Source organism: Ictalurus furcatus, chromosome 16 (genome assembly GCF_023375685.1).
Source record: "Ictalurus furcatus strain D&B chromosome 16, Billie_1.0, whole genome shotgun sequence".
Lineage (NCBI taxonomy): Eukaryota > Metazoa > Chordata > Actinopteri > Siluriformes > Ictaluridae > Ictalurus > Ictalurus furcatus.
The window spans coordinates 1,565,001-1,583,681 of NC_071270.1; the positions used below are offsets into that span (position 1 = coordinate 1,565,001).

Here is an 18,681-nt window from a genome sequence, read left to right on the forward strand (position 1 = left end):
TGCTAGCAGACCCCCGGGGCTGTTTAGATCCTGCGAAAGAAGCCACAAGAACCCTCCCCTCCGTCCATCAGAGACAGGTGCTCTGAGGTTGCTGTGTGCGTGTGTGTGTGCGTGTGTGTGTGTGCGTGCGTGCGAGACAGATCTGGCTCAGCAAAATGTTTACATGCAGCCAAAACATCTGGTTTCCAAGTCGAACTGTAGTGTTTAGCGACTCCTTGCACAGTAATGCATTTCTCTTTAAAATAATAATAATAATAATTTTTTCTGCTTCTTAACATTTCATAAAAATATACCCCAAAAGCTTATTTTCAGTTTATTGCCAATTTTTGTGGGCAAATAAATAAATAAATAAATAAATAGATAGATAGATAGATAGATAAATAAATAGGTCCTTACGCTATATTGTCTATATGACAGTTTTACTTAAGCATGTTATTATATATTGTTATGCTGTTATAGTATTATAGAATTGTATTTCCACTGGAGGAAATAAAGGTGATCGAACATTAATTATGAAATGAATATGCCTTGTAGTGACCTTACATTCCACGTGTATCATTTTTGCCATAATTCTCCTTTAAACACGTGTCCTGCTGCTGTCTTAGCAAAGAACTGATTTATTAATCATGCAGAGAAACATAAACCATTATTTCATAGTCCGAGTCATAAATCTACCTAAAAAAACTCACCTGGAAAAAAAGCACGGACGGAGATCTGTATTTCCGTCGTCGTGGTAACAGTTCGGGGAGGAATCACATACCGTATGGGTGTGAGATAATCGGGTGTCCGCATACACACTTTAATAATACCGTATCGAGTACGATTGATACGCCAGTCACAAAATTAAAATCGACTGCCCACTCATTTTTGTTTGTTGACAATGGAAACAAATCGGTAGAACACACACATTTGCCTACGTTTGCAGCCGGTAGGACGAGCTCTGAACACCAAAACCACAGCGATGAGATGAGGTGTCTGGTGATATCAGTATAAATTACAGACGTCACCGAACCGTGCTTTAGAAAGTAACAGCACCCGTCCCTGCATCTGGAAAGAAGAGAGAATTTGAGATGGATACAGAACGCTGGATCAAGTCTGTAATCAGAGGCATCGTGTGCCTGAGTGGAATCATTGGTAACAACTGGCTGTGCTTCAGCTCCCTGCCAAAATCCCTTTCTCAGCTCCGGACTAACGACGTCCTGTTTGTAAACTTGGCCGTATCCAATCTGATCACTAACTACATGGTGGACATCCCGGACATTCTCCAAACCGATCAGTATTTATCTTTGGGAAAGGTGTACTGCGGCTTTCATTTTTTCCTGCCTGAATTCTCAGAGACCAGCAGCATCATGAGCACCACCTTCATCACTGCGTACTGGCACCAGAAGCTCGTGGGCTCCCTGAAGAACGGAGGAGCTCCCGTGCACATGGACAACCTCCGCCTCATCGCCATGCTGCTGACAGGAAGCTGGACCTTCGCGCTTGTCCTCCACCTGCCTCATTTTTTCTTCATCGTCGACAACAGTGAGAACGCGACTACGGCGGCATGCCAGGAAGAGTTTTCTTCGCCGGAAGCCGAGCAGGCCTACAAGGCGGTCTACGTCGCGCTCGCCAACGTGATCCCGCTTACCTGGGTCCTTTACGCGAGCATCCAGATCGCGATTACACTGCTGCAGAACGAAAAGCGAATGAAGAAAACGAGCGTGACGGTCCGACACGAAGGAAACGCCTCGGCCGAGAAAAGCGGAGACGACACCAATGACGGATCGGCGGTTACCAAGTCCAAGTCACAAGCCAAAACGGGAAGCCTGGTGAGGGCCGCCAAGAGTGTACTGGCAGTGGCCGTCTTATTCTTAACCTGCTGGGCAATTCATCTCATCGTCAGCGTCCTCATTTCCGTCGTGCACTCTACCGTCATCGAGGACATCGAAAGCTTTGTAGGAGCATCCTATACGTGCACCATCCCTTATATTTACCTGTACGGTGTGCAAAAGCTGACCTGCTCCCGAGGTTAAGGACATGTGACGAGGTAGTATGAGTGAGGAGTAATTCAGTAAGCTGTAATTTCATGCTGTACGTGAAGGATTTAGACTCCTCACACAACATTAAAAAAATAAAAATAAGTGAATGAATGAAAAGAGATCGAGAGTATATAACTAATCACTCTATCTATATATATATCCATCTACATTTGCATTCTGTTAATAATGTATTACTAACCAAAATGAGTTGCTGTATCATGGTAAATGGTGTAATCATAATGAACAATTAAATGGGAAAACGGATTCATTTTGAAAACTGATTTTTGCAATGTTTCTCCCTTCACCAAGATACTCGTAATAAAATCAACCTAACTTCAAATGACGGAATAAAAGGGCAAACGCCACAGGGCAGACCCACAAACACACAAGAAAGAAACCATAATGAGCAAAACATGCTGGACCTACAGATACACCGTTGACAGAAGAACTACAACAAAATTTGGAGAGGTGGAAATTCTAAGCCTGATGGTTGTCCTGTATACATTCATAGAGAGAGAGAGAGAAAACATATTCCATGAAACGTATTCATCACCTCTGAGCGTTCTTCAAGTCGTCTTTCTGAAGGAATCACATCAAAGGAATCCCAAGCAGAAAGCTAGAACCCTTAGCTATCTAAAGAACCCTTAAGGGAACCTTTGAGGAAGACGATACAGCTTCCCTACTAAAACCATCTTCAGACTCCGCTGGACTCATAACCACTCATGATTCACTGGAAGCTTTCCAGGTCTGGACACTTGAAAATATTCTGCAAACTTACCCTGAAGGTATAGAGTGCACTATAGAGGGGCTTTTCATTTTTTGGTATCTTAAGCTATATTTACATTTACAGTGGTCCACAACACAATACAGCATCTTGGTAGGTAATAGTACAACCCTCATCTCGATCAAGCATGAATCCCGTTAGAGAGAGGACGTTACGAGGTAGGATAGCAGTAAAATCAGTACAAGTGAAGGGTTTTTTTTTAATGCTTGGTGAAAATGTCTCCGACGTCTCAGGGTCCAGCAGCATCTTCACGACTATGTTCATCACCGTGTACTGGCATCAGAAGCTCGCCGGCTCTCTGAAGCGTGGAGGAGCTCCTGAGCAAATGGAAAACCTCCGCCTCTTCACCACACTGCTGACAGGGATCTGGGCGTTCTCCATCACCTTCAGCGTTCGTCATTTCTTCTCCATCTCCCGGGACATCTTGAACGAAAGCGTCAATGACTGCATGGAACAATTCCCAACCCAAGAGGCCAGGCACGCTTACGAGACGTCGTACCTTACACTGGCAAACCTTGTTCCGACTATCGGCATCGTCGTTGCAAGCATCCGAATTGCAGTCACACTCGTACGGGACGAGGAGCGGATCAAGACCGACACAAACGTGTTCGCTAGAGGAGGAAATGCCAAGATAAACGAGCCTCCAGAACCCACATCCAAACATGCAATGTCAAACGCTGCAAATAAAGTCCAAGACCAACAACAAGGCATCCAGAGGTCCCAGAACAACACCAGCTCCTCCTCAGGTAATCAGGTGAGGGCTGCCAAGAGCGTGATGACAGTCGCCACTATTTTCCTGATCTTCTGGCTAACGCACCTCATGCTCAGAATAACCATCACCGTTTACGAGTCCTTCGTAGTAGCGGAGATAATCAGCTATATAGGAGCAACATATACATGTATAATCTCTTATATGTCCTTGCATGGCGTGAAGAAGTTGAACCGCTCTTCCAAAGGCTGAGCAACAGTCTGAAAATAGCACACGCGAATGCTCGCTTCTCCGAGACACAGCAGGAGAAATGAGGCATGAAGCGTTAAGATACAAAGTGGAGTGCATCCTCGAACTCGCCTTCGGTGGATTTTAAGTGCAGATCGAAACACGTTTCAACTTAAAACCACAAGAGAAAATTCAGGGGTTTTTTGTGTGTGTGTGTGTGTGTGTGTGTGTGTGTGTGTGTGGGTGATGTATTTGCGCTGTACAAGTGATTGTCTTATTAGCAATAAGTCCTTTATTTTCCCCCGCGCAAGAAATAAAACGAGTGGTGTGTTTTACTTACATTTTGATGTCACTTGCGGAATCGTAAAAAATGACCCCCTGGGCCTAATTATACCTGGTTATGAGCAATTATCGTCAACAAAGCAGCAGGGAAACACACCTGGCACATCAGGAACTACAGGATACTAGGGCAAATGATTTCTATTATTGAATTATTATTTTTTTTTTTTTTAAACCAAAAACCCCCGGTTTGAGACCTTTAATTCTTTTTTTTTTTAAATAATGTACATTACAGATTCAAACAGTTATTCCCACCGTCCAAATGGAGTATTTTATGTAAAAACTTTTTTTTTGAAAAAAAGGTTTGCAGAGTCTGTCAAAAAAAAATTAAAAAAATAAACAACAACAAAAAAAGATGCAATGACTACCTTCTACTTTTTTCCACACAAGCTGGCTATGTTATAATAATAATAATAATAATCATAATCATCATTATAATAATAATCATAATAAGGGGCAATACTTGTTTTTCAGAAATTAGATTTGTATTTTTGTTGTTGTTTCCTTTTAGTAGTCTCCGAGTCCTGAACAAATGTTACATACAATTCTTTTTACAATGATCTCTGTCCAAACCTTTTAAACGACACCTCTGAAGTAAACAAATAGAAGCAGATTCTTCTCTTCATCACTCTAAACTTCTACATGCACTACAAGAGAGGGAACTGTGTAGCTCTGAGTGTGTAAATATTTCACGTCGCATTCGCGAAGGCGAGGGTGTGAACTTTTATCGCCTCGGCATTCTCCGACTGTATCTTCACGTCATTAGCGCTCACCTCTACCTCCGCTCTGAGTGGAACGGCCGTGAGCCAAGCTCGTGCGCGCACACAATGTAAATGTAAGACACCCCTAACTGGCCTCAGTGAAGTTTCTCCAGTTTGGCTTGTAGAGATTTAAAGTTGCGTATGATTTCCTCCAGGGCAACGCTGGGGCTCAGGGACTGGAGCTCCACCAGATAGCCGCAGATGTTGTCCAGGCAGACGTTGGTAAACCTCCGTCTGAGAAACGAGACAAGGAATTTCATACGGAACGAGGCTGAATGATTTGATTCCACGCGAACGCGTGGTGCCGACGTCCGAGTCGTTACCTGTCGTAAGTGGGAACTCGGCTGGGGTCGTCGACGTAACCGGACAGGAGCACGTGGATGCACTCCACAAGGTGCAGAGGTTTCTTCAGACGCTGCCAACACGGGTCCTGAAAAACAGTCGGGAGGAATCACGGGTTAGATCAGGAGATGTTGCGTTGGTCATTTATCTGTTTATTTATTTATTTATTTAAAAATGGTCAATACATCAATCTAAAAACATATATTTTTTTAAGTCATGCATACAGTAGCAGGGATCGATCAAGCGTAGAGCACACGGTCTCAAACAAAAAAAATCAATCCACTGCTTAACTAAAGTTATTTAACTGATTAAATATCGACTTTTATTAAAGCTTACATAATGTTTTATTTGTCCATTTGATTACATAAGTTGTTGCAGTGTGGTGCAACGTTTAATCATTTGCGTTTGCTTACACATGTGGTTGCCAGGTGGAGCGAAAAGGATTTATTTACTTACATATTAGGTCGCAGTGTAGCGCAATGTTTATCGGTTTATTTATCCATTATATTGGTAGCCAGTCTGGACCGGTGTTATGGCGATTTAAGTGTTTATGCTACGTTAATTGGGATAATCATGATTTCAATAACTGCATTAATCCCGGAGATATTCTGGGTTGAAACGGTTGCTTAAAAGACCGTACGTTCAGACTCGTTCTACAAACCTGCAGAAGATTAATCTAGCCTGTTCCGCGTGATGTTAAAATGAAAACACCGTATCTGTCTGAAGGAGCGCCTCGTACCCGAGCTTTGAAGAGCTGATCGTATACTTCCAGCAGACGTGGAAGCTGGACGCCAATCTCTTGCATCGTGACGGTGACGAAGCCCACGTCCCAGTTCAGCTTACACACTTCCTGCTCCAGAAACTTGACCAGGAAGTCTTTAAGAAAAATTTAATTAAAATAAACAAAACAACAACAAAAAAAAACCCACACACACACACACACACAATGCTGAATTGGGTCTTCTAAAAGCACAAAGCAGTAGATTTTACAACTAGTTTAAATTTACAGGGTAAACAACAACAGGCTAACCAAGGTAACTGTATTTCAAATAAAAGGTAACAAAATCCAGAGGGAACTAAATGCTTCCTGACTCAGACGAGCAACGCATCAGGGGAAATAATTAAACAATTATAGTTAACAAGTGTTGACTTCAGAAAGGGAGACCTCAGAGAGATGGTGTTGACAGAAAATAAAAACGATACCCAGTGGAAAATATCGTGGTGTCCCTGCATACAGCTTCCCTAAAGAGATCAGCTTCAGATTCAGGGCTCGCATGCGGTCCGCTGGACTCATGGCCACGCTGTCGCTCAGCTCTGTGATGAAAAAGAAACGCAAATTAGCCGAAAAACGACTAACAGATAAAATGACTAAATGATAAGTGTGTGCCAGCAGGGGTGTGGTCGAGCATCAGCTACGGATGGGGAGGATGTGGGTTGGACCGGCAGCTGGAATACTTATACACATCTCAAAAAATTCGAATATCATGGAAAAGTGGAACCTTCATATATTCTCGATTCGTTACACATAAAGTGAAACATTTCAAACCTTCTGTTGTTCTGATCTCGACGATTACGGCTGACGGAAATCAAAACTCCCGAGAAGACCCGAGAAGATCTCTAATCAGCTAATTAACTCGAAACGCCTGCAAAGGTTTCCTGAGGCTTTAATCTCTCAGTCTGGTTCAGTACACACAACCACAACCGATTTTCAGTTGAAAGTCAATTTCGCGTTTCATTTAAAAAAATCAAGGTCCCAGAGTCTTTCGGTGACTGTCGTGAGAGAGTGGCATAGTGCACACGCACACAAACAAACGCACGGAGCATGATATTAACCTGGAACCAGGTGAAATATGATAGCGATTGGGTCGCATTTCCATTAGTTTGGATTTTTTCCTCCCGCCTCGTGGGTCTTCCTCCATACCCATACACACCGGGTACCACAAGACATAACATAACCATATAAGAGAGTCTCTCCAGGTCAAAGCTCTCCACCCTGAGAGCTGCATTTTTAAGCACACACCCACCTTTTTCCATGATCTCTTGCCACAGAGAGTGAACCAGAATAGGGTCCGAGTGTCCAGCACAGTGAATGATGGCCAGCTTGCACTCGGACAACCGGAAATGGTCTGCAAACTCTCCATAAAGCTGTACAATAAAAAAACAAAACAACAATTTAACGTGATTGAAATCCGTTCCGTCGATTCGTGGCTACGGCGATTTCTGCGACGGCTCGGACCTTAGTGATGTCCATTAACTCCGAATCCAGCTGCGATATCGCTCCATGTACAGACGGGTGGTGGGAGTATTGCCTTCTCAACGTCTCCTGGATTTGCACCTGAATCCGCACCACCTGAGAAAAGCAGGATTTTCAATATACAGAGGCTCTGTTTTCTAAAACAATTCCGGGAGTCGCGGTCGAAGTGACGCACTGATTTTACAGACCTCCATCTTCTCTTCCAGTTCATGCAGGAACTCTCCATCGGCTCCCATCGACGAGATGCAGGACGAACTCTTGGCTGAAAGGATGGCCCGGGAGATGTACTCCAGCCTCTGCTGTAGAGAGATCTCTGTGCTGTAGATATACAAAAAGAAAATATATATTATATATATACACACACACACACACGTATATACACACTCACATACACTCAAGTCAATAATAAACCGCACTCTCACTTAGCACGTTGGCTAGAGGAGCGCGTGGTCGTGTACCTGTGCATGTCGGCCAGACGGGCCAGGACGTGAGCCGCTTTTCCAAAGCTGCGATTCTTCTCATAGTATCGCCACAGGAGGTCCATGTTGCGCACTTTGCTCTGGTCCTGCTTGATCATGTGCATCAAATGCTCTTCGAGATATTGAGAGTTGACCTACACGAAACAAAAACAAAAAACAAAACAAATAAGGCTTGCAATATTGAAATCAGGATTGATTAATTAATTAATTAATTAATTCCTTAAACTTGTAAATACGACTACGTTTGACTAATTGTGCAGCTTTCTTAAGAACGTGGAATGTTCACCTGGCTCAGTCAAATAAAATTAAAATAACAAATTGCACGCACCACATCAAAGGGCTTAGAAATTACACAACACACACACCTTATACAATGCACACACCGCAGAAGTGGGTTTACAAATTTTTTTATGTAAATTTGTGGGCCACGCTTAGTTAAGCACGTGCCATGGCTCGCTTCATCGGTTCGTTCCAAGTTATACATTTTACTGGACGCGTGATAAAACGTCCAGCGGTGGCAACCATGTAGACAAAATGTCGGCATCTGATTTTACTTCAAGTAGATATGCAAAAATAAATAAACAAATGAATATTAAAAAACAAAAAACAAAGGGAGAGCAAAGAGTTCTCAGGGAGAGCATAATAATACATGTCCTACCTCCAGGAGTTTGTCAGTGAGGTCAGCCTGGATCAGCCAGTTGTACAGGGCGATGTGGAACAGCTCATCCTGCGACCTCTGTGCTAGGCCAAGCATTTGCTCAAACTGCAAACAAAAACAAAATCAATAAATAAAAAGAGCAAATTAATTCATTTAAAATCTCTTCTTGTCAAAATATACATCAAATAAGGAAATATAAGAAGAAGAAGAAGAAGAAGAAGAAGAAGAAGGCGGGGCTATAATTGTTGCACAAGCAATCACAGAAAAGCAGAGCCAAATCTATAGGCTAACTAAAGGATTCAAGGATGATTTGTAGTTTCACGCATTTGCCAGACCGTTAAGTGTGAACGTTTGTTTAGAGAGGTCTCAAGATGACACGAGGCAAATTTGGTGAAGATTGGACAAAATCTGGAGGAGGAGGAGCAAAAACGGCACTCAGATGGAAGCATTTTTTAGCAAGTTATTGTAAGTTTTGACCAGTAAGTGGCGCTGTCACAAAATTTGTCGTATAGCCTCAGGGCATGGTCGTTTTGTGAGGCTTACTCTGAAGATGCAATTTGCCAAATTTGGTGATGACTGGCCAATATTTGAAGGAGGAGTGGCGAAAAAAAAGAAGAAAAAGTTTGACATAATCCAAGATGGCGGAGAATCTAATTGGGCGGAAATTGACATAGGGTGGGTTCAAAATTCATAACTTTTTACGAGATGGTTCTATGGGCTGTGCTAGACAAGCTAGCCAGAAGAAGAAGAAGAAGAAGAAGAAGAAGAAGAAGAAGAAAAGGTACAACATACAATTGAGTGCCTATGCACCTTCAGTGCTTGGCCCCTTGATGTTAATATTATTAATAATAATAATAAGAAGAACAACTCACATGGGTGGCAGCATCCTCATTGCTGAGCATGTTGGGGTCAGAGGTCATAACCGGAGGCCCCGGCTGCTTAGGCACACTGGGGGACTGTGGAGCTGCTTTGCTGTGATTTACCAGCTCCTGCATGGTGTCCGTGACGCATTTATAACACGAAAGCCTCGACGGGGAAAACATTCAGCTAGTGTTAAATAAGTGCAAAACTTACTAAAACATATTCGTATTCCCAGGTGTAATTCAAACAAACGTGTTTACACACCTTTCCTGAAAGGCTTGCTGCCCAACAGCATCCTCCTCAGGCTCTCCGTTCTTATAGAAGTGAGGACCCAACTTCTGGGGGTCTTTCTTATCAGCAGCTGTAAGGCACAGCTCCACGACGCCCTCGTAGAAACGCACTAGAGAGAGAGAGAGAGAAACACACACCCACAAAATCGAGTTTGCTCATTACATCCTTGTCATTCTGTAAAGAGTAGTCGGCCACCCTTGACATAAACGAGCGTTCACCTTGTCGATATTGTGAACACACGAGGGGCAGGTCCGTGTGATTGCTGATCTGTTGGTACAGCCGCAGTGACTCCTTGAGCATACGCTCCTTCTCGGCCTTGCTCTGGATCTGCCTCGAGGCCTGCAGTAGCTCGTTAGCCTGGGACGAGAGCGACAGGTTTTGTACGGGACACGTTCTGTATTCTTACCCAGGGACAAACCGGGGCCAGGATTACCTTGGAGCACACGCTGTCATCACTGCTGTACAGAAGGGGACAGATTTCTCGTAGGAGGGTGCTGATGGCGTCCACAGAGGCGCTGTCTTTGATGTACACGTTGATGAGGGCGGTGATGAGCGCACCGGTCAGCTCACGGCCACGGATTACCGTGTCCTTAAAGCTGATGGCCTTCAGCTGCTCCTGGAAGTCCTGTTGTGTGAAAGGACGGCGATTAGGGGCCACTGCACAGCACCAGACATTTTGGCTCTGAAAACTTGACATTTTCTCCCTCTCATGGGCCATCAGGCTCGCATCAAAGATTCCAGTGGTGTTCGTTTTGGCCTCTCTCTCATGGTCTCTCTATTTTTCTCTCATGGTCTCTCTCTCTCATGGTGTCTCGATCTTTCTCTCATGGTCTCTGTCTCTCTCATGGTCTCTCTCTCTCTCTCTCATGGTCCCTCTCTCTCTCTCTCTCATGGTCCCTCTATCTTTCTCTCATGGTCTCTCTATCTTTCTCCAGACATTTCTATCTTTCTCTATCCCCCCTAAACTGCTCAAGATTAACACTTTGACAGACTAATGATATTTAGGGGCGGGGCTAGAAGCATGAAGCATCAGAAACTGTGTTTGTTATAAGGAGATGATATAAGACTGTGTTGGTTGAAGACCTTGGGCAGTTCAGAGATGATGAGACTGAACTGGTGGTCGCAGAGGAGCTTCCAGAGTGCCAGAGTCTGAAAGGAGCGGTGCACCAGCTGCTGAACGCCCTGCAGAGACATCTTCTCATAGACCTGGGCTTCGGCTGTGGAACAACAGCGGCACAGCATTACGGCAAATCGTTTCTGCTCTCCTTCTCCCACTCACTCAGACACGTTTTAAAATAAATAAATAAATGAATAAAGAGAGACGTACTATGGTATTTCCTCTGGAGCTCTTGCTGGACTTGCTGAGAGCTGGCGCCGTCTGGACGCATGAATCCCAGTAGCCTTTGCTGCAGGTTGGCAGGAGAGCTGAAACTGCAAGAGCGGAAGAGTCAGCGTCTCTGTAACCCGACACATAAACTCGTGCAGAGTGTGAGGAAACGTACTCAGATACGCATGCTCCTAACCTGGCTGCGCCCAAGGACGTAGGGCTAAACTGCGAGTTCTTGTCAATGAACTCCTTCAGGCCTTGGAGCTCCATCAGAACCGCCTCCAGGTCGGAAGAACTTGCCGTGCTCTCCATCTGTGGTGGAAAAAAAAAAAAGAGTCAGTCGTTTAACCAAACTAAACCGCTTGGGTTTTCAGAAATTACAATTCTGCGAACTTTTACGCGGCAATAACGGTAGACGGGTTTCAGTACTAACAATACGCAAGGTTTGTGAAAACTACTAAAATCAGACGTTATTTAGCCTGAAGCTAATTCGTGCAACGTAAGTGTACTTACAACAATCATAGTTTGGATTCCTTTACTGATCGGCTGCTCCAACACCAGGCTCCCGTCCCAGATGTTTCTGCCGTTATTTTAAAAAGATTAGCAACGAGCAATCAAATCAGAGCGTGTGAGTCACGTCCGTATCGTCACATACACGGTTATTAGCTCTTTACCCGAGTATGCGGGAGAAGTAGATAACAATGCCGTTGTGTTTGCCAGAGAAAAGGACCTCAGGACCGGAGGACAGCGCGGACATGACGGTGCTGCCGGGGCTCATGGGCGTGGCAGGGATGAAGGGAGTGGACACGCTAGGAGGCATCATACCTGTACCACAGCGGCACATGTTAAGAAGAAAAAAAAAAAAAAGATGTGAACGTAATAAAAGCACTAAGAAAGAGACAAAGAAAGCAAAAGTAAGTAATATGTTTGGACTGTATGCATCAATATTTAATTTTACAGAAAACCATCAAAACGACAGTTTTGAACTTTGCCCTGATTTGTAAACACATTTTCCTTTGATAAACAAACAACTTTCTAATACAATTGGATTTGTAGAAGCATGATATTTGGAAGGAGTATATTAGAGCGTTAAAGGGGTACACAGAGGGAAGAAGGTACCTGGGGCTGGTGTAGCTAGGAAACTGGGATTAGGAAAAGGGCTACCAACAGGCATAGGAGATCCTATAAATCACAACGACAGCAACAGGTTAGGTTATGGGTTAGAAACAGGTTGCGACCAAATCTCCACAAATCTACACTAAACACACACGTTAGTACGTTAATTCGTGTGAATGGTGAATTCATGAATAGATTTCTCCAGTTACCTGGCACAGGTGAGCCGAGGAGAGGTCCGACATTGCTCGGTGCACTCATGGCAGAAGGGAACCGCATTTGAGCCTCTCCTCCATACCTGTACAAGGGGAGGGAGAGAAAGAAAAAAAAAAAAAAAAAAAAATCACTAACATCACTAAGGAGAAGTGTGTGTAATGAATTTAACAACAACAACAACAACAACAACAACAGTGTACCTGAAGAAAGCTCGAGTGGCCCACACAGAAACTTCTCTGTCACAGGCGGCAGTGGAGCAGGCCAGGATCAGAGCAGTAGCACAGGCCTGCTCCTCCTACAGCATCAGGAAGAGAAAAAGTCTAAATCGATGCACACACACATATCTATCAGTGTATATGAATGCAGTCAATAAATAAACAAACAAACAAGTGGTATTCATACTCTATGGAGCTTGAAGAATCGCTCAATTTCATCACTCTCCCCACCGTTGCTGCTCACCAGCAGATGGCGCAATTGATCCACTGGTCTCAGCTTATGGAATATATGACTTCCCTGAGGAGACCCAAAAGTGTGTGGGGGGGGGGGTTAAATAAAAATCATCATCATCATCATCATCATAAATGCATAGATGATTAAGAGAGGTGCTGATTTGGGGGGGGGGAGAGATCATTACCTGGGCAGAGAGGAGGACAAATTTCTGAGGTGGGATGTTGTGCTGCTGAACCACCACTGGAGAATCTGTGAGTGGGATGAGGTCCTTATTTAACGGCGTGACAATTTTGGACACTTTCATCTCCTCGATGGCACAGAGTGCCCACGAGTGACCGTCTACATTCGAGGTAATCTGTTTAAAAAAATAAATAAATAAATTTTTAAACAAACAAACAAAATATACACATTACAGCTCAAATGTTTGTGGACGCGCGTCTGAAACGTCGCGTTTCACTTCTTTCAACTCCTTTAATACTGTTTAAAAATCATCTCGGGGAAATTCCTCAAGAACTCGGGTTGAGAAAACGCCAAGAATACATTTCGGGAAATTCTAGGTAAAAAAAAAAACTTGTCTACACTGAAGATGCTAAAATACTCAATTATTTTGATTTATTCTGGATTTTTTTAAAAATATCATTCCATTTGTGTTACTCCAGAGTTTTCATGACTTTATTACTATTATTCTAAAATGTGGGGGGGGGGAATAAAAATAAAGAATGAGTGCGTCTAAACTTTTGACCGGTAGTGTGTATATGCAAATATACATGCAAATAAATGCAAGGCAACAAAAAAAAATCATGACGGGGATCAGACTAGGTTTAGTGATTATTATGAGGAAGGAAAATTAGAGAAGCTCTAACCTGAGCCTCCATGAGAGGCTTCTTAAAGGGGAAGGAGTCGTGGTTTATACACCACAGAATATCGCTGTCCTCCGTCTCCGATGCGGCCATCAACAGAACGCCTACCAAAGAAAATAAAACGGATTATAGTTACACAGTTACACCACTAACATTAGGGATATACAGGATTTATCACCTGGAATAGCTACAACTACAAGAACGAGCATGCTAGCGCAATGGATTTAAACACTGAGGCCAGCTTTAAAAATGTGAAGCTGGGAGATATCGGCGTTTCCTAAAGTTCTTGATATGGAGCTGCATTGTACTACAGTAAACCTAGAGTTATATCTGTGTGTGTGATGGACGGTCTCATGCGTTACCTTTGTTATAGAGAGCCTTGTGTACTTTGGCGGGTTTTTGCAGGGTGGACGAGGCCGAGAATCCCGGAGGCAGCCGAACGTGAACCAGAGCCAGGAAGCTGGATCGGGAAACGCTCTGCCTGGCGTTGGGTGGAGCGAACGGAGTGGTGCTGAAGTACAGACGTACGCCTGTGAATCGCATTAAAAATAAAAAAAAACCACCACGGTGACTATGGAGCACACGATATTCTTTAGAACGACGATATCGTCAACGTCGATCCTTACCCGCGTGCGTCACAGCCATGAGCTGGCAATCCGACGACTCGGAACGATCGATGACGGCAATCTGGACGATGGGTTTGAAGACAGAGCGATCGATCGTCCTGTGAAAGGCACACGTGAGCAACACGCTGACTTGGATGACGCACTTATTAAAAAGGTTGAAAGAAAGAAATAAGCGTGTTCGGAGGGCGTGGTCTTACCTGGCGATGTTCCCGGCAGCTGAAACGATAGCGTTCTGAGACATGGCTGCCACCCGGCTCATCCCCTGGCCGTCGGCTCCCAAATCGTAAACCTGACGCGGACGTTAGCTGGTTACTCACACGGTCAAATCAAAGAATTTCACATCATGATACACGGATGATGATAATTGAATCCGCTGACCTGCAGCACACCTTTCTCTGATCTCGTGTACAGAGTGTTGCGTGAATTGTCGATGGCGATCTGAACCACCGGATCTACAACAGACGATGAGATTAACAAAGGAAAACAAAACAAAACAAAAAAAAACAAACAACAAAAAAAAAGTGACACCTTTGATTCAACGAGGCAAAATAACCGACCGTGCACTCTGAAAAACCTGACGCGTAGACGCTACGTTCTTACCGTCTTCCGAGAAGGAGAACTGCAGCAGAGATGGAATTAGGAAGGACAGGCTGCTCTTGGAATGGTTGATCTTCCTGCAGCGCTGACTGAACCACCCAGCTTCAGCCTGGTAGGCGATTTCGTACAGGCAGCCGTCCTTCCCGGCCAGGAAGATGCGGCCCAGGTCTGTAGAGGTAATGGCGAGCATGTAGGTGTTGTCTGTGGGGATGGAGTAGAGCGGGTCGGGCAGCAGCTGCATGGCTCCTGACATGCTGTCATTTAAACCTGCAGAGGACACACAAGAACACACAAGAGTCACTACAAGATAAAAACATGAGCTTTCATTTTCAGAGAGACAGAGAGAGGGGGGGGGAAGTGAGAGAGAAAGACATGGAGAGAAAGGGGGGAGAGAGAAAGGAGGAGACTCAGAGATAGAGAGACACACAGAGAGAAACGGGGACAGTGAGAAAGAGTGAGAGACACAGAGAAAGGGAGACAGAGAAACAGACTCACCTGCCTGAGCCTTAGGGAAGCTCAGTCCCAGTATAACAACATCTACAGGTGTAGCCAGCACCAGCAGGAAGTGGATGTGAGGCTGAAAAATCCCTGCAGTGACGAGACGTCCAGAAACAGCGCATTAAAGACAAACTCACATTCACAGACAGAGTTCTGCACCGGTGTGCTGCACAGGAGGGTTCAGTCTTTAACGACGAGTCTCGTCACACCTACTCACCTGCTCTTGGTTTGACCAGCCCGACCGAAAGGATAGTTTCACTGAGCCCATCGAAATACGCCACATCGCCACTACAGTACAAGAACGCCGGACGTTAAAAAGACCTCAGACGTGTCTGCGGAGATTTAGTTCGGGTTTATTTCAGTACTCACCCGTCCTCGTAGTTCCACATGAATATATCGTTATCGATCGTAAGCCACGCCCTGCTGATCTCGGGGAAAACACCCATCATGCAATTGCACTGCATGTCTGCAAAGCACGCTAGTTAAAGTGTGCCAACTTATGTCAATGAATTCATTTACAAATGAAATCAGTTCACATACATTTTTTTTTTTTTTACAAAAATAAAAGCGTGCGCTATTTTCTAACATTAAAATGAAGCAACGTAAAAAAATTATTATTTTTTTTTTTTTTAAATGTGAGAGGATACGGCTAAACTGCTCCACCAGCTCTGGAGGCAGAGGGACCCTGCGGACGGCGCTCAGCTCTGGTAAATTTGGCACGCTGATAAGACCGGGGCCTTGTAGAGGATAATCCATGTCAGACACACCAGACAGAGAGGGCATATCTGCAAAAAAATAATTTAAAAAATCGTATAAACATTATTTGTAAGGTTAAACAGCCCAGGAGTGTCCGGTCGACTCATCAACTCATACCCTATAACCTTGGTTACATCATATAACGAATACAGCGCACGACACGAGTGACGGAGAGGCGGAGACTTACTATGCGAGGGCACGTTGAGCAACTCGGACAGGTCAGGAAAACAGCGGTCTTCCTGCAAGTGACGGTCAATCAGTCGAGCTGAATTCTCCAGAGCCTCTTGCAGCGCAGCTGCCACACTGCTGGGGCCCAAGCTGGAAGGCATGGCGAGCTCGAAGACACAGTGCTCACCTACAAAACATTATATATATATGAATCAGTAAGTCACAAAAGAAACGCTTTTGCCAGGATTCCGTGCGAGCAAAATTGGGCATGGGATGGCGTTCCTCTCGTTCCTGCCAACCGTGAATCAATCCGATGCGGTTGTAATAATACGCAACACGTCAAAAGAAAAAAAAGTAGCAATACTTCACCAACCTAACAGCATAGCAATAATTACCTTTAACTTTTTAATTAATTAATTTATTTATTTTTAAACAAGAGTACTCGGATACCAAGGACATTAAGCAACCTTTTAATCCAAATATATATATATAAAGAATACTAGTATTAAGTGACAGGTTAAACATTCTACAATATAAATGTTAAGTACTTAACCCTTTCCTCAGCTACTTTCTAGTCAGGCTGCTTGTAATTCAACTGCTTTACTTTGCTAGCTTTGTTTAAGCACAGAAGTCGCGATAATCACGTTCTCCCGTCGAAATATCGCGATACTTCATAACAACTTGCATTTCTTAAGCGTGCGGCGAAATATTCATATTTAAAGCAAACGTCAAAATTAAAACAAAGTGTTTACTTTACAAGTTTTTACTCAACAGCAGTGGAAGTAAAATAATTGACTTAAAGCTAACAGTGCTATTTACTATTTATGCTAATGTTGTTTTCGTATGCATAATATTCAAGCGAGTTACAGTTAGCGTAGTTTAGTTAGCTACACACACGGCTAACTCTTTAAAACCTGGAATACACGGACACGTTAACCGTGTAAAAAATCATATCACACACACGTATATATCTCTCTACAGAACTCGCATGTTGGTTCGTGAACAAACTGTTTTTAACTTACTATTCTATAAAGCAACAATAACCCCCTTAGAATTGAAACACTGTCCCGCCAAGTTCGCGTGCTGCTACTGTGCTCCTGGAAACAAAAGTCTTTCGCGCTTCCGGTTCCGGGTCAAATATTTAAAGCAGAATTGGCCGTTGTAATGTAATAATGTAATGTAATACCATGTAGTATTTACAGTCAGTGATGTGTGCATGTGTTTTGAGGTTTATAAATGTGGATACTATAAAGATTTACATTTTAAAAATATATATATATATATATATATATAAAGAAAACTTCTTAAACCCTAAATTCATCCTAGCAAATAATCTCGCTTGGATGCTGTAGTCATAAAGACTTTTATTTTTATTTATTATAGAATTTTATTGTTGTCACAGAGCAGCTTTACAGATGTCTGGATGTAGATCTAGATTAAGATTTATCCCAATACAAGTAGTGCTATTATACAAGATCTTTAATTGAGTTCTAGAAAAGCAAAGTGGAAGTGTAAGAGCCAGAATAAGTTGGGGTTTTTTTTATGTTCATTATGTGCTGGGGAAATATGACCTAGATACACTCCCCTTAAGCATCAGGGTCATTTAAAAAAAATAAAAATTAAAAAAATAAATAAAAATCCAGTAGACTTTTAGCGTTAAGGCTGTAATGTCCAGGTGAAGTTATGCACTGTATAACGAGCAGAGTTTTCAGCATGTGCAATCATTAATCCGTCCAAGTGAGAACTTCCACAATCATCGTTAAGGTACCATCCACAGCAGCTTCATGGTAAACTTTAGGCCAGTGGTCACCAACCCAGTTCCTGGAGATCTACCTTCCTAAACACCTTAGCTCAAAGATAACAGCGTCCACCTGAGCATCTAATCATTGTCTTGAGAAGTTCTTGATCAACTAAAACGGATGTTTTTTTGGAGATGAAACCTGCAGGAAGGACGGTACTGTAGATCTCAAGGAAGAGGGTTTGTGACCACTGCTTCAGGCTATCCACACAGGAGTTATCCTCAGGATGACCGGGTGATGACTCGGTAAATGAGCCAAAGCTTCGGCCGTGACCCAGGAAACTTTGGTCATTCTTAATATTTTTAACAGAGACATCGTTATATCTTTCATATCCGTTTCGAATTTTTTTGCTATGATAATTGTTCATCTATGAATGAGTAGCTGTGAAAAAGAAAATGGATTCATATCTATGAATTTATGAATACAACCAGACCCTAAGCCTGTCTTTAAACTTACGAACATTCAGTTCAACGTCACATGAGAAATTGGTTCATTATAAAACTTAACACTTAATATAGTTGATTTCTCATGCGATGGGTATTTC

At 43.3% G+C, this 18,681-nt stretch overlaps 3 protein-coding genes across 4 annotated transcripts in view; 2 read left to right on the forward strand and 1 right to left on the reverse strand.

Annotated features, from left to right (window-relative positions):
* Positions 1-2,015, forward strand: part of LOC128620632 (formyl peptide receptor-related sequence 7) — a 2,680-nt gene extending 665 nt beyond the window's left edge. The window contains exon 1 of the mRNA XM_053645843.1: positions 1-2,015. This exon is cut by the window's left edge and continues 665 nt beyond it. Within this exon, the coding sequence (XP_053501818.1) occupies positions 1,071-2,015 (945 nt within the window). The 5' untranslated portion in view covers positions 1-1,070.
* Positions 2,016-3,007: 992 nt separating this feature from the next.
* LOC128620633 (uncharacterized) lies at positions 3,008-3,894 on the forward strand. The gene has a single exon (XM_053645844.1). The coding sequence runs from the start codon at positions 3,008-3,010 to the stop codon at positions 3,764-3,766; it is 759 nt and encodes a 252-aa protein (XP_053501819.1). The 3' UTR covers positions 3,767-3,894.
* Positions 3,895-4,039: 145 nt separating this feature from the next.
* Positions 4,040-17,436, reverse strand: nup155 (nucleoporin 155). Of its 2 annotated transcripts, XM_053645711.1 has the most exons (35): positions 17,361-17,436; positions 16,358-16,525; positions 16,062-16,199; positions 15,784-15,880; positions 15,632-15,702; positions 15,412-15,504; positions 14,920-15,183; positions 14,698-14,771; positions 14,517-14,608; positions 14,320-14,417; positions 14,056-14,223; positions 13,697-13,797; positions 13,018-13,188; positions 12,786-12,896; positions 12,584-12,678; positions 12,380-12,465; positions 12,174-12,236; positions 11,729-11,879; positions 11,568-11,634; positions 11,251-11,366; positions 11,055-11,158; positions 10,811-10,944; positions 10,161-10,352; positions 9,946-10,084; positions 9,701-9,836; positions 9,448-9,601; positions 8,576-8,680; positions 7,897-8,051; positions 7,627-7,756; positions 7,421-7,534; positions 7,209-7,329; positions 6,388-6,498; positions 5,924-6,060; positions 5,166-5,272; positions 4,040-5,076 (listed from the first exon to the last, which is right to left on the reverse strand). In XM_053645711.1, exons 2-35 carry the CDS (start codon positions 16,497-16,499, stop codon positions 4,938-4,940), a joined length of 4,176 nt encoding a protein of 1,391 aa, XP_053501686.1. In that variant the 5' UTR covers positions 16,500-16,525; positions 17,361-17,436; the 3' UTR covers positions 4,040-4,937. The 2 variants fall into 2 exon arrangements, with proteins under 2 accessions (XP_053501686.1, XP_053501687.1); XM_053645712.1 differs by lacking the exon at positions 12,174-12,236.
* Positions 17,437-18,681: the final 1,245 nt, after the last annotated feature.

Bases quoted from the DNA above. Each gene is read 5' to 3' on its own strand.
- LOC128620633 (XM_053645844.1), top strand. From the start codon at position 3,008: ATGCTTGGTGAAAATGTCTCCGACGTCTCAGGGTCCAGCAGCATCTTC.
- nup155 (XM_053645711.1), bottom strand. From the start codon at position 16,499: ATGCCTTCCAGCTTGGGCCCCAGCAGTGTGGCAGCTGCGCTGCAAGAG. The intron at 8,681-9,447 runs GTGAGTTGTTCT...TTTTGTTTGCAG, and splicing joins ATGAGGATGCTGCCACCCAT to TTTGAGCAAATGCTTGGCCT. The intron at 6,061-6,387 runs GTATCGTTTTTA...TTTTTCTTAAAG, and splicing joins ACCACGATATTTTCCACTGG to ACTTCCTGGTCAAGTTTCTG.